This window comes from Haliotis rubra, unplaced genomic scaffold (genome assembly GCF_003918875.1).
Source record: "Haliotis rubra isolate DU_JTF1 unplaced genomic scaffold, ASM391887v1 Scf1991, whole genome shotgun sequence".
NCBI classification, from domain to species: domain Eukaryota; kingdom Metazoa; phylum Mollusca; class Gastropoda; order Lepetellida; family Haliotidae; genus Haliotis; species Haliotis rubra.
This window is the reverse complement of record NW_025765993.1, coordinates 58146-69125: the sequence shown is the minus strand read 5'-3', so window position 1 is coordinate 69125 and position 10980 is coordinate 58146. Positions and strand designations below refer to the sequence as shown.

General features: G+C 40.5%; 1 protein-coding gene and 1 long non-coding RNA gene across 2 annotated transcripts; one reads left to right on the top strand and one right to left on the bottom strand.

Moving 5' to 3' along the window:
- Positions 1 to 634: 634 nt before the first annotated feature.
- On the top strand, positions 635 to 3786 carry LOC124275192. Its single transcript, XR_006898234.1, has 3 exons — positions 635 to 648; positions 3022 to 3023; positions 3463 to 3786. It is a non-coding gene; the product is annotated as an uncharacterized LOC124275192 (long non-coding RNA).
- Positions 3787 to 4020: 234 nt separating this feature from the next.
- Positions 4021 to 9002, bottom strand: LOC124275191. The gene is made up of 6 exons (XM_046710679.1): positions 8952 to 9002; positions 8048 to 8308; positions 6137 to 6164; positions 5670 to 5873; positions 4979 to 5097; positions 4021 to 4210 (listed from the first exon to the last, which is right to left on the bottom strand). The coding sequence occupies exons 2-6, from the start codon at positions 8249 to 8251 to the stop codon at positions 4079 to 4081; spliced, it is 687 nt and encodes a 228-aa protein (XP_046566635.1). The 5' UTR covers positions 8252 to 8308; positions 8952 to 9002; the 3' UTR covers positions 4021 to 4078.
- Between the last annotated feature and the right edge of the window lie 1978 nt (positions 9003 to 10980).

Genomic DNA, 10980 nt, shown 5'->3' with positions numbered 1-10980 from the left:
AAATACAAGTGTATTTCTTATAAATGAGAACATTATCTGTTACGAATTTTTGCGGCAACATTAGTTTGTTGACGTGGAGGAAGGCATGTTGACATAAAACGGAAATAACACGGCCTTTAATTAATTCACTGGAAAATATACTTTTCAAGAACCCTGTCTTTTACTGAAGGTAGAGAAATTATATATTATTTAATTATTACCAATCATTCCGATAAATAATTTATTTGCTGATTAACGTTTCAGATCGATATGATTTAAATACAGAACTAGTAAAATAAATAATAAATATATATACGCTTTGTTGACTGAGCAAAAGAGTGTGTTAAGATGAAGGGTTTTGACAACTTGTCCAAGATTTGGTGATGATTGCTTGAGAATGAAATTTATGTTTACTTGAACAACCTTTTGGAGGAGACAAAAGACTTCGGGACATTTTCATTTGTTTTGGTAAGTAAGTATGTTAGAAAATCAACTAGCTGAATAGCTTTTTGGGGGTGTCTCTTTATTATTTAATAAAAAGCTATTTTAGTGAGAGTCAGATTTTAGTGTCCGGGTACGTGACATCCAAGGTTATGGCGTTGGGTTTGTGTCAGACCACAGGACTGTTTGGCCCAGAAGCTAACTTCACATAGCAGGAATTTGCTGAGTGTGGCGATACACAACCAGGAACTAAATCAAGACGAGTCCGCATCATACGAATGTGGAGCTAGTTTCTTGCAACATTGTGAAGTGTCACTTCAGGTTCCCGTGGACAGGTAACCTGTGTGTTGTCCTTTTTGTCGAAAATTGCCGTCAAAGACTGATATAGAGGTGAACGAAACAATTTCGCCAACTCTGACCACGAGGTGCATTGATAACAAGATTAACATGGGTAAATAGTTGATAATCACAATAACACATGATTACATGCAGCTGATAGCAATGTCTGCAACTGAAGCGAGGACTCATTCGTGAACCATCATGTAATATAAAACTGTCAGGATCAATTTCATGCTATCAAGGACACCGACACATACATCGTCGTCATAGATTGATTTAAATGTTTTTGAAATAATACCACAAGCCCTGACCATGAAAATGTTCATAAAACCGTAAATTACATTATTAATGATTGATCAGCACCATAAAGACACAACAAACCTTTCGGGCGATAGAGTTATTGCAGTCGAAATTTGTAGGTCATTTATTTCCCATTTTATACCCTGCTACGTGATGTTACACTTCATGTATGATAAAACTAGGTTGCTTTACTTCTGGAAAACTATCAATTCCAGAATGGATCTTCATATATATGCTTCAGCTTTGTGACATAAACGAAATTGTACAATTGTCTTTTCAGAAGGGCCAGAAAAATCACTCTTGAAAATCCAGGTTATAATTAATTTTCAGCAACCCATGCTTGTCGTAAGAGGAATCTTACGGAATCGGGTGGTTGGGATCAGTAACTTGGTTGACACATGTCACCGTATCCCAACTTGTGTAGATCGATGACCATGATGTTGATTCTTGGAGTGCCTGGTCCGGACTTGATTATCTACAGACCGCCGCCGCATACTGAGTGCGGGGTTGAACACAATTACATTAAATTACAGTCAAATCCCGATGAGTCGGGACCAAGTAATAAATTCGACTTATCGATGTATTCGAGACATAGGTATGTCTATGGGGGTAGAAAAAAAAGATGATCCAGTCCTAATTCCTCCGCCTAAGCATTTGTTTATCTAATGATTTCCATATCACTAATAGGGGCACCTTATCAGTTCCAGTCTGATTAGCACAGACAGTGATTTCCATAAAATCACTAATCTGCCTTTTTGAACTCACCCGTCAATGGCGGAAAGGTGTGAGCCGCGCTGGTTTGTTAATTGGATCAGTTTGCTACACCAATCAACTTCTCATTGACGGACTTCGGCTTATGTATACAAGATTGCTGTTGTTTGAATCTCATGGGACCAAATTTCCTTCTCGAGTCATCGTGTGTATTTATGAGACGAATTCGTGTAACTGGTATTCAAATGATGACAACTATAACAGGGAATGGTCGGGACCGACAGATACTTCGAGTTATGCATAATATTCGAGACACCAGCATTCGACTCATCAGGATTTGACTGTATAAACATATGTCCTCGGAACTTGGTTGATGGGTACAATGCACGGAGCCCATTTCCTGTGTCCTCCACAGTGGGGTTACTGGAATATTTCCAAAAGCAGCGTAAACTAAAAACTCATCAACTCACTCCCAACACCCAACGTGTGCTCATATGGTATATGTACCTTAACAGTGTGTCATGTGTGAAACATATTCGACATAGAAGGTCACATTTATTGATTTAGGAGACAAATATACTAATACTAAACGTAATGGAGAATGACACGCATGAATGTGCAGTATATGTACCCTATTTTACCCTGTCGAAGCATAAAAGGAGAATTGGTTGATGTGAAGTGTTATGGGTTTTATTCCAACTGTCTGAGTGGGTTGTTCTCCTTAATGAAGTGATCATGCTGATCTTTACCAAATGAGTAATTCTCGGTGTGCTAAAGCATTATTTTGTTCACATATGACGGGCACATAGCCTTACCGTTGCTGTAGCCTGCTGTCTTCAGAGGTGAAAGTAATAGCTATATCACCAACTTGTATTAACCAGGTACATGTCGCTTCTAGTAAGCAGAGGCGGGCGATGGGGCTGGCCCATGCTTCAAGCGCCGCTCGTCACCCGGGTTCCATTGCCCACATGGGTAAACTGTGTAAAGCCCATTTCTGGTCTCCCCCGCCCTGATATTGCAGGAATACCGCTAAACGCAGCTGAACAAGGACTGCAGTTCTTCACACATTGTACCCATGTGTGGGGGATGGGGGTGGGGGGAGAAACTTTAACCTCTAGGCTACCCCCTTCCCCGCCCCCGTTCGTGCCAGATGTCGCTTGTCAAGTGCTTATTGTTACTTTGTCAATCTATGACATATGTATACAGGATTGTTGTATGGGACACCCGATAGTCACACAAGGTAGGACAGAGAAGTACATCCTTGGCCTTACTCCTCTTGTTACCACATAATAGAGGAATAATAAAACGCTCCACAGCTTACATATACATGGATGTAATTACATCTAAAGATTGAACCAGGTACGAGAGTAGGCTATGGTGGTGTCAGTGTATCAACATATATAACGCTCGATTATTGAAGTCAGTGATAACCTTGTACCAAGTCATCGTGCTATGCTTGTTGAATATAGAGACGGTACTCTTTAACGATGGATAACAATGAATGAACAACTTCATTACAGTAGGTGCAACGCTTCTTTATTACATAGTTCATCAATATATTTAAGGGGATCGGGTGGTCAGGCTCACTGACTTGGTTGGCACATGTCATCGGTTCCTAATTGCGCAGATCAATGCTCATGCTATTGATCACTGGATTGTCTGGTCCAGACTCGATGGCTGAGTGCGGTGTAGAGCTAAACTCACTCACTCACTCATCCATATACTGTTATCCACCCTTAGTGCTCCAACTTCTAAATGCCAACAAGTTAAGATGATGTTTGTTTTCCACTGCACTATCCCAGATAATGGCCCACATACTTGAGCCAGAAATATTGTCAGAAGTAACGCCATCGTTTCAATTTCCAGGGAAACACATTAATAACAGTTATGGAGGCTGCGGTAAGGTAGTGCCAATCTAATATGGTACAAAAAGAAGGCAATGGAAGCAAGAGAATTGTGGAAATGCTACGCTCGACAATTAACTGTATGAAGATGTATGAAAATGTTGATATCGGGTGCCCGTTTATTTATCCATTGCAGTGACACAAATCAATTCAAAAGAAACATTTCATGTTGCACAGTTTTATTTTTTGGTCGTCAATAACTCAAAAACTGAACATCCCACAGAAGATAACTTGTTACACGGAAAAGCAAGGAATGCCGTACTTTGTTCAGCGAAATATCATTACGTATTCATTAGACATAAGTGTCTTAAATTTATCTGTTTTTAGAGTTGAACAGTAGATAGAGAACTATTATATTTCATCTTTATTTTGCCAGTTTAACATACATTTGAAATTATATCTTTTCACTTGCATCCTCCAGTGTAGTGGTCGAGCCTCTGGATTCGAAGGATTTCCATATCGAAGGTATCAGGTGCATGCAGGGTTTCCGCTATAGCTTCCATGGCCTGCTGGCCAACTGGAGCGAAGTGCATCAGCTGAAATGGCGGCAGAGAACGAAGTCTTTTCAAAATGTTTTTGAGAACGATAACCATCATAGTATCTTCAGCAAACAATAGTGAGGTAATATTTGTTTATACGATCACATTGTAAACATTCCACACCTTAGGCAAACAGTAGGCAATTAGTTTACTGGTTTAGGAACCTCTCATTTGTATATGGCATTCTGGTATCATAATGTGCCATGGAGTGCTATGGGATAATCACAATGTGCTGGCACATTCATAGTGTACAGCTTACATTGCTCTAGTATACTAGACGTTACACCTTTTGGGTTATATTTATATCCAAAAAAAAGGTGTAGAATTCAACAATTAAATGCAACGATGGTAACCTAATTATACAATGAACTCGAGCCGTACTAAGCAATATTGCAGCTATATGGAGGCGGTCTGTAAATAATCGTGTCTGCACCAGACAATCCAGTAATCAACAGCATCAGCATCAATTTATACATCTGCGCAACTGGGAACCGATGACATGTGTCGACCAAGTCACCGATCCTGACCACCCAATCCCGTCAGTCTTCCTTACGACAAGCATGGGTTACTGAAGATCAATTTTAACCCGGATCTTCATGGGTACTACTCGAGTCAGTAAGCGAGTAAGTGAAATGAGTTTTACTCCACTTTGGTTTCATTTATAGCACAACATGTACATGGGATGAGGAAAGACGCTAGTGGGGAAATTAGAAACTCAAAGACAAACCTAGAAACTAAAGTACAGGATTACTGCAGAAGGTTTACCTCCACTGGAAGACTTGCTAGAGTTCTGAAACATGCCGCCCGTTGACCTGCGTTCAGGATGCTTATGTCTCTCACAAACATTTGTCTCAGCTTCTCGTCATACTCAGCTGTTGTCAAACCTGGAATAGATCTTTGAACGAAAAGCTCTGGGGGGAGCGGTGGACATGTCAGTTTCAACACGTTTCACTATATGCCTTCAGGTCACAGATACGAAAACAGAAAAACAAATGTCTGTATGTTATGTTTCTGGAATAGGAGTTGGACACTAACTTATCAAAGCAGATTGAGTAGGTTGATAATTTAACGGAAGCTGTGTAATTTTAATCTGTTGTGTTTGATCAAATATATAATACCTTTGACTGTAGTGTGTACCTTCTACTGTCAAACGCATCATAAACAGAAGAGTATATCAATCCTCGTATGTTACATCAAGGTAGAAGTATCATTTAAGAAGCAATCAAGGAACGATGAGCAGGTGCTATAAAATATTTCTGCCAGAAGGTATTTCAGTTCTTTGGTGGCTTTGGGGATCGACTACTCTGCTTTGAACGACAGCCGTGTTTACCCAAATCCCATATCAACATCTTGGGATATGTCTACCGTCGGCGTATCACATCATGCTGTAGGTGCATTTAGTGATGCTCCAACCATAGATATAAAACGGAACACACAAAATCTCTACCAGGCATACCTTTCACAGGAAATATCTGATTGCCCAGAAGTAAGTCCTCATCATCCGCGAGAGACGTATCATAGAAATCCCTGGTCATGTTCAGACCAAGTTCCCGGGCGAAGTCACTGCAGTAATACACTGGGGTCACCTTGACCTCATAGCCCTTGCGTGCCAGAAAGCTCGTCAACTGTGGCCAGCTGCACGCTTTGTCAACACGTAGAACTGCAAGATAAATATTGTTTCTTGTCAAGCAACATGTACTTTCTTACTGAGCTTTATGGTCCTACTCTGAAAACTAATGTCTCATTTAAACAGCCAGAAGTTTAGGCGTTAAGTGACACTTTACTTAATTTCCTTCTTGCAGTCACCTTGTTGTGTATTGTGGTAACATATCGTATTAAGTGAATGTATGTTAAGCAACAATTAGATGTATGTCTAGTTTGTTAGACAGAATAAAGCAGAACTGGTTTCGTAATTGAACTTACCAAGAATTACCATTGAATTCCCGATTTCCTGTTAAAGAAACATTAATTCGTTAGTGCCTGAAAAGCCATGGGCAAAGATCCATGAACATCTGCTGAAACAAATAGCATGGTCACATAATGATATTGGTAGCTGAAATCACCACCGTTACGTAACACGTTGCGCCTCAGAACTGCATTACAAGAACTACGTCGCATGTTGAAATGTCTGCCCAGGGCCATGTAGATGCATGAATGGCAGAAGGACTGGCATCAAAAGTTGGTCCCGACACTGTTTGGCGGTGAGATTTCCCTGGACGATGTGGCGGCAATTTAAATCAATTGTTGGCAGGCATTTCTCTTCAAACCATTTTGCTGAACCCTCCAGATCTGTCCATCTCACGAACACAAATCTCGGATTGATGGTCCCACTTTTTCTGCCACACCCGTACCTTGACACTGACATAACGCAATGGGAAACGAGACTCGTCACTGACGAATGGTTGAGTTTTGGCGTGTCTGCGGACACATCGAAAACGTTGAGATGCATCGTGATAGCTGCATCAACTGCGGTGTCCAGTCAATTCCCCAAGGTCTGTGTTGACACTCTACCCCTCAACACATGTTGCACATTTGTCATCAAACCATGGATTGCTATCCCAACTACAGCCCAGGACTCGAACAACTGCTTCAACAGAACGTTCAGCTAGATTTGTGAGGCGCCTTTTGATTGAATTTGGAATTCAATGCATTTTACTGTTTAGCAGTCTCTGTATCGTGCTTCCGTTACAATTTACGATTACGATTTATTACCAACTGTTTCACGTCGGACGCCCAAACCATACTCAAACAGCCTTCTTGCCATTAGCGTGTGTATGACGCAAGGAAATAAAATGAAAAACCCTCCTCACAATTATCTCCAATTTTGTGGGTATCTAGTTTCTAATTTTGTTGAGTATACAAACAAGCAAGGATCACTTTCAGCTACCAGTGAAGATCCGAGCTACAATTCGTCTTCGAGAACAGGTTTGTTCCTGTTTTGGGCGTTAACATTGACTGTTGTCGACCCGGACTCGGACTAAATGTAGAGAACACTGACGTGAGCCAAAACTAGGTCAAATTCAGTTTCAGCAAAATGTTGAAAACATTCATAATTGTGTTCCATCTTCTTATAAAAAGGTTCACAATTCCTGAGTTTTATTGTTCCCTTGCAAATTTTCACTGTTTTATAAGTTAAGGTTAAACAAACTGACAGGTCTATGTTGTGTGTGTCCAGCAACAGTCACCATCTGACACGAGTCTTGGCTAGATCCACACATTTGCGATCTACGACTAACTATTGAATATGATTTTACTCGTTGAAAATAATCTTAATCTTTACAAGGGGTGTGGTTAATAAAATCGCCATCAATCGAATTTGGAAACTGTTGAACTGTGTTGTTTTTCATACCGTTGTCTACGGTACTATATTGTGGTTCGTATACGATTCTATTAGGCTTGAGCAGTTTGGTTTCGCCCGCGCATTAATACAGCGCTAGCTCAGCTGATTTACTTGCAAACACTTACATAAGAAGATGCGGCTTTGAGTTCATAAATACTGATTTCTCGGTTTAATTACAGACTGGTAAATAAATAGAATAACCCACGAGGTATGAATAATTACGGGAAATATGTCCTTGACGAAATTCATTTTCAAATCAGTAAAAATTAATTTCACTCGGGACATATTTCCCGTAATCACTCGTAACTCGTTGGTTATTCTCTAAGTATCCCAACTGCGTAGATCGATGCTCATGCTGTTGATCACTGGATTGTCTGGTGGTCCAGACTCGATTATTTACAGACCGCCACCATATAGCTGGAATATTGCTGAGTGCGGCTCCTAATCCACATTAAGTCTTCGCAGTGATTCATCGATTCAATGACTTCACTTACCTTAAATGAAAACAGAACCTTGATGTCACTTAGCCCCGCCACTGTTGTTTTAATCTCCAGTATGTCGGCCTTCTCGTCCCTCCCTTCCTTCGGTGGAAGGGTGATGTCCACTCTGTACATACGGGCATCTCTATCTTCAGGGGCGCCGAGCACCGACGGGGGGAGACACGACAGGGCGAGGAGACCAAAGAGGACCGTGAACATTGTTGTGAAATCGTAATGTTTCCACACAGAGAAAAAGACAAGGCTTCGCACTTTTGGCTGCAGAAAGAATATATTTACGTTAACTTATAATTCTAGCAGATTGTGAAAATTATCAGGATAACTGTGTTTCATAAAATTATGCTTGAAACTTGTTGGAAAAGAGGAAGCCACTTAAGTTCTTGTGGTAGTAAGAGTATGGTTGCCTTTAGTGTCATCCAAACTAACGGGGTTTTCACATATCATTGAGATGTGCAGCCAACACGATTTAATGTTGGTGCATTGCTGAACATTGAGCGCTTGCTTTTTAATATTGTGTTATTTGATTTCAGGTTGCCGGGGAAACTGTATGTCGGCCTTTGATTAAATATCATCGTCAAAGAATGATTGACAGGTATGATAAAACAATATCACTATCCTGGCAGTAGAAGGACAAACAGTTGTCAGGGAAAGAGAAACTGCATGTCGGCCTTAATATCGTCGTCGAGGAATGACTTACAGGTCTAATAAAACAATATCACCATCTCTGGCAGTGGAAGGTCAGCCAGATGAGAGAACCACTACAACTGTACTATGTCTTGTCAATTATGACATCAGCCCTTCACGTTCAGAAAATGATCCACCATTAATCACATCAAGAGGCATATTCATATATTCCGTAATGCATAAAATATTGATCAACATAATATATTTAAAATTGTACCTTTTCAACAGTGGTGATGCTGAACGCTGGCTGCTGACTGGTGTTTGTTGGTTGACTGCCGCGAAATATATACATGTCCTTCTAATCGAAATTCCCACTGCGCATGTGAACACAAAGGCGGAGGACGAATGAACACACGTTCACCAATATTACATGCATATATGAATATTTATGAGATAAAATTTGTAATACATAGCACCAAAGTAGGTAGTAATTCAGGGTTGTAAATGTCATTGTAAATTGAATCGAACTAACGTATGACACTAAGTAGCATACACACACTGTAACCTAACGCAGTATCTACGTCCTGGAGTGTACACGTATATCACACAGGGCACTTACATGTAGTTAAGTAGCATACACACACTGTAACCCTAACGCAGTATCTACGTCCTGGAGTGTACACGTATATCACACAGGGCACTTACATGTAGTTAAGTAGCATACACATACACACACTGTACCCTAACGCAGTATCTACGTCCTGGAGTGTACACGTATATCACACAGGGCACTTACATGTAGTTAAGTAGCATACACACACTGTAACCTAACGCAGTATCTACGTCCTGGAGTGTACACGTATATCACACAGGGCACTTACATGTAGTTAAGTAGCATAAGTAGCATACACACGCACTGTATATCACACAGTCCTTACATGAACGCAGTATATACGTCCTGGAGTGTACGTCATGTAGTTAAGTAGTACACACTGTAACCTAACGCAGTATCTACGTCCTGGAGTGTACGTGTATATCACACACACTTACATGTAGTTACCGTAACCTAACGCAGTATCTACGTCCTGGAGTGTACGTGTATATCACACAGGGCACTTACATGTAGTTAAGTAGCATACACACACAGTAACCTAACGCAGTATCTACGTCCTGGAGTGTACGTGTATATCACACAGGGCACTTACATGTAGTTAAGTAGCATACACACACTGTAACCTAACGCAGTATCTACGTCCTGGAGTGTACGTGTATATCACACAGGGCACTTACATGTAGTTAAGTAGCATACACACGTAACCTAACGCAGTATCTACGTCCTGGAGTGTACACGTATATCACACAGGGCACATCACAGGCGGCATATCAGGATCGATCCCTCACGATCGGCGGGACAGCCTTACGGGCGGTAACACCTACCCCGGACACTGGATACAAAAGGTACAACATGTACTTGTAGACTTTACACATACACGATATATACATTTCACACACACACATGATGTGTTTACAGGGCTGTTTTACAGTCACTTGATACACAATACTACCACTATACATTACACATGAATGCTGACTGAATATTATTACGCCAGTATACTAGCTTAGGGACATTCCCAAATGCTCTCATATAAATCACAATTCCATCATATATCCAAATTATCCAGAATGTGATCCAAAGATCTGTTAAGAAAATCCACATGGAATGTTACTCATCTGACGATTGAATGTGGAGTGACCAGACAGATGATTTTATTTGTATGGATGGCCAAGAGGCCAACAGTACATCAACATTCATAATAGTAAAGAGTCCGGAGCGCCTGGACATTGATTCACATATGACCTGTATGTGATGGTACTTTTGTACAATACACAGCTAAACGTACTAGTATATTAGCTGATTTTGAATTCAGAAGAGTTACAAACTTGTGATAGTTGGGGTTGGTGAAGTAATAACAAGATAGATATTTTTTCCGTAGATCTTTGTACAATGGACATTCTAGTAATACATGATATTCATTTTCTAATTTATTAAGGCAATGTGGACACATGGCGATTGCGATATCTGCACTTTTCGATCTTCTGTATAATTGTATGTTAAAACCAGCAATACCACATCGAAATTTGGTCAGTGCTCTACGCAGATGAGCCGAGGGCAAGACTCGTAGGTAAGTTTCCGGCATTATATCAAGTTTATTGGTTGAATATGTGCGTAAATATTTGGAAGCAGTCACGGTAGCTGACCACTCTTGATAATAAATAGCTTTACATCTTTGTTTGAATATACACAT

Coding starts and splice junctions, on each gene's coding strand:
- LOC124275191 (XM_046710679.1), bottom strand. CDS start 8,251: ATGTTCACGGTCCTCTTTGGTCTCCTCGCCCTGTCGTGTCTCCCCCCG. Junction 6,165..8,047: donor AGGTTCTGTTTTCATTTAAG/GTAAGTGAAGTC, acceptor TTTCTTTAACAG/GAAATCGGGAATTCAATGGT. Junction 5,874..6,136: donor GAATTCAATGGTAATTCTTG/GTAAGTTCAATT, acceptor TTTATCTTGCAG/TTCTACGTGTTGACAAAGCG.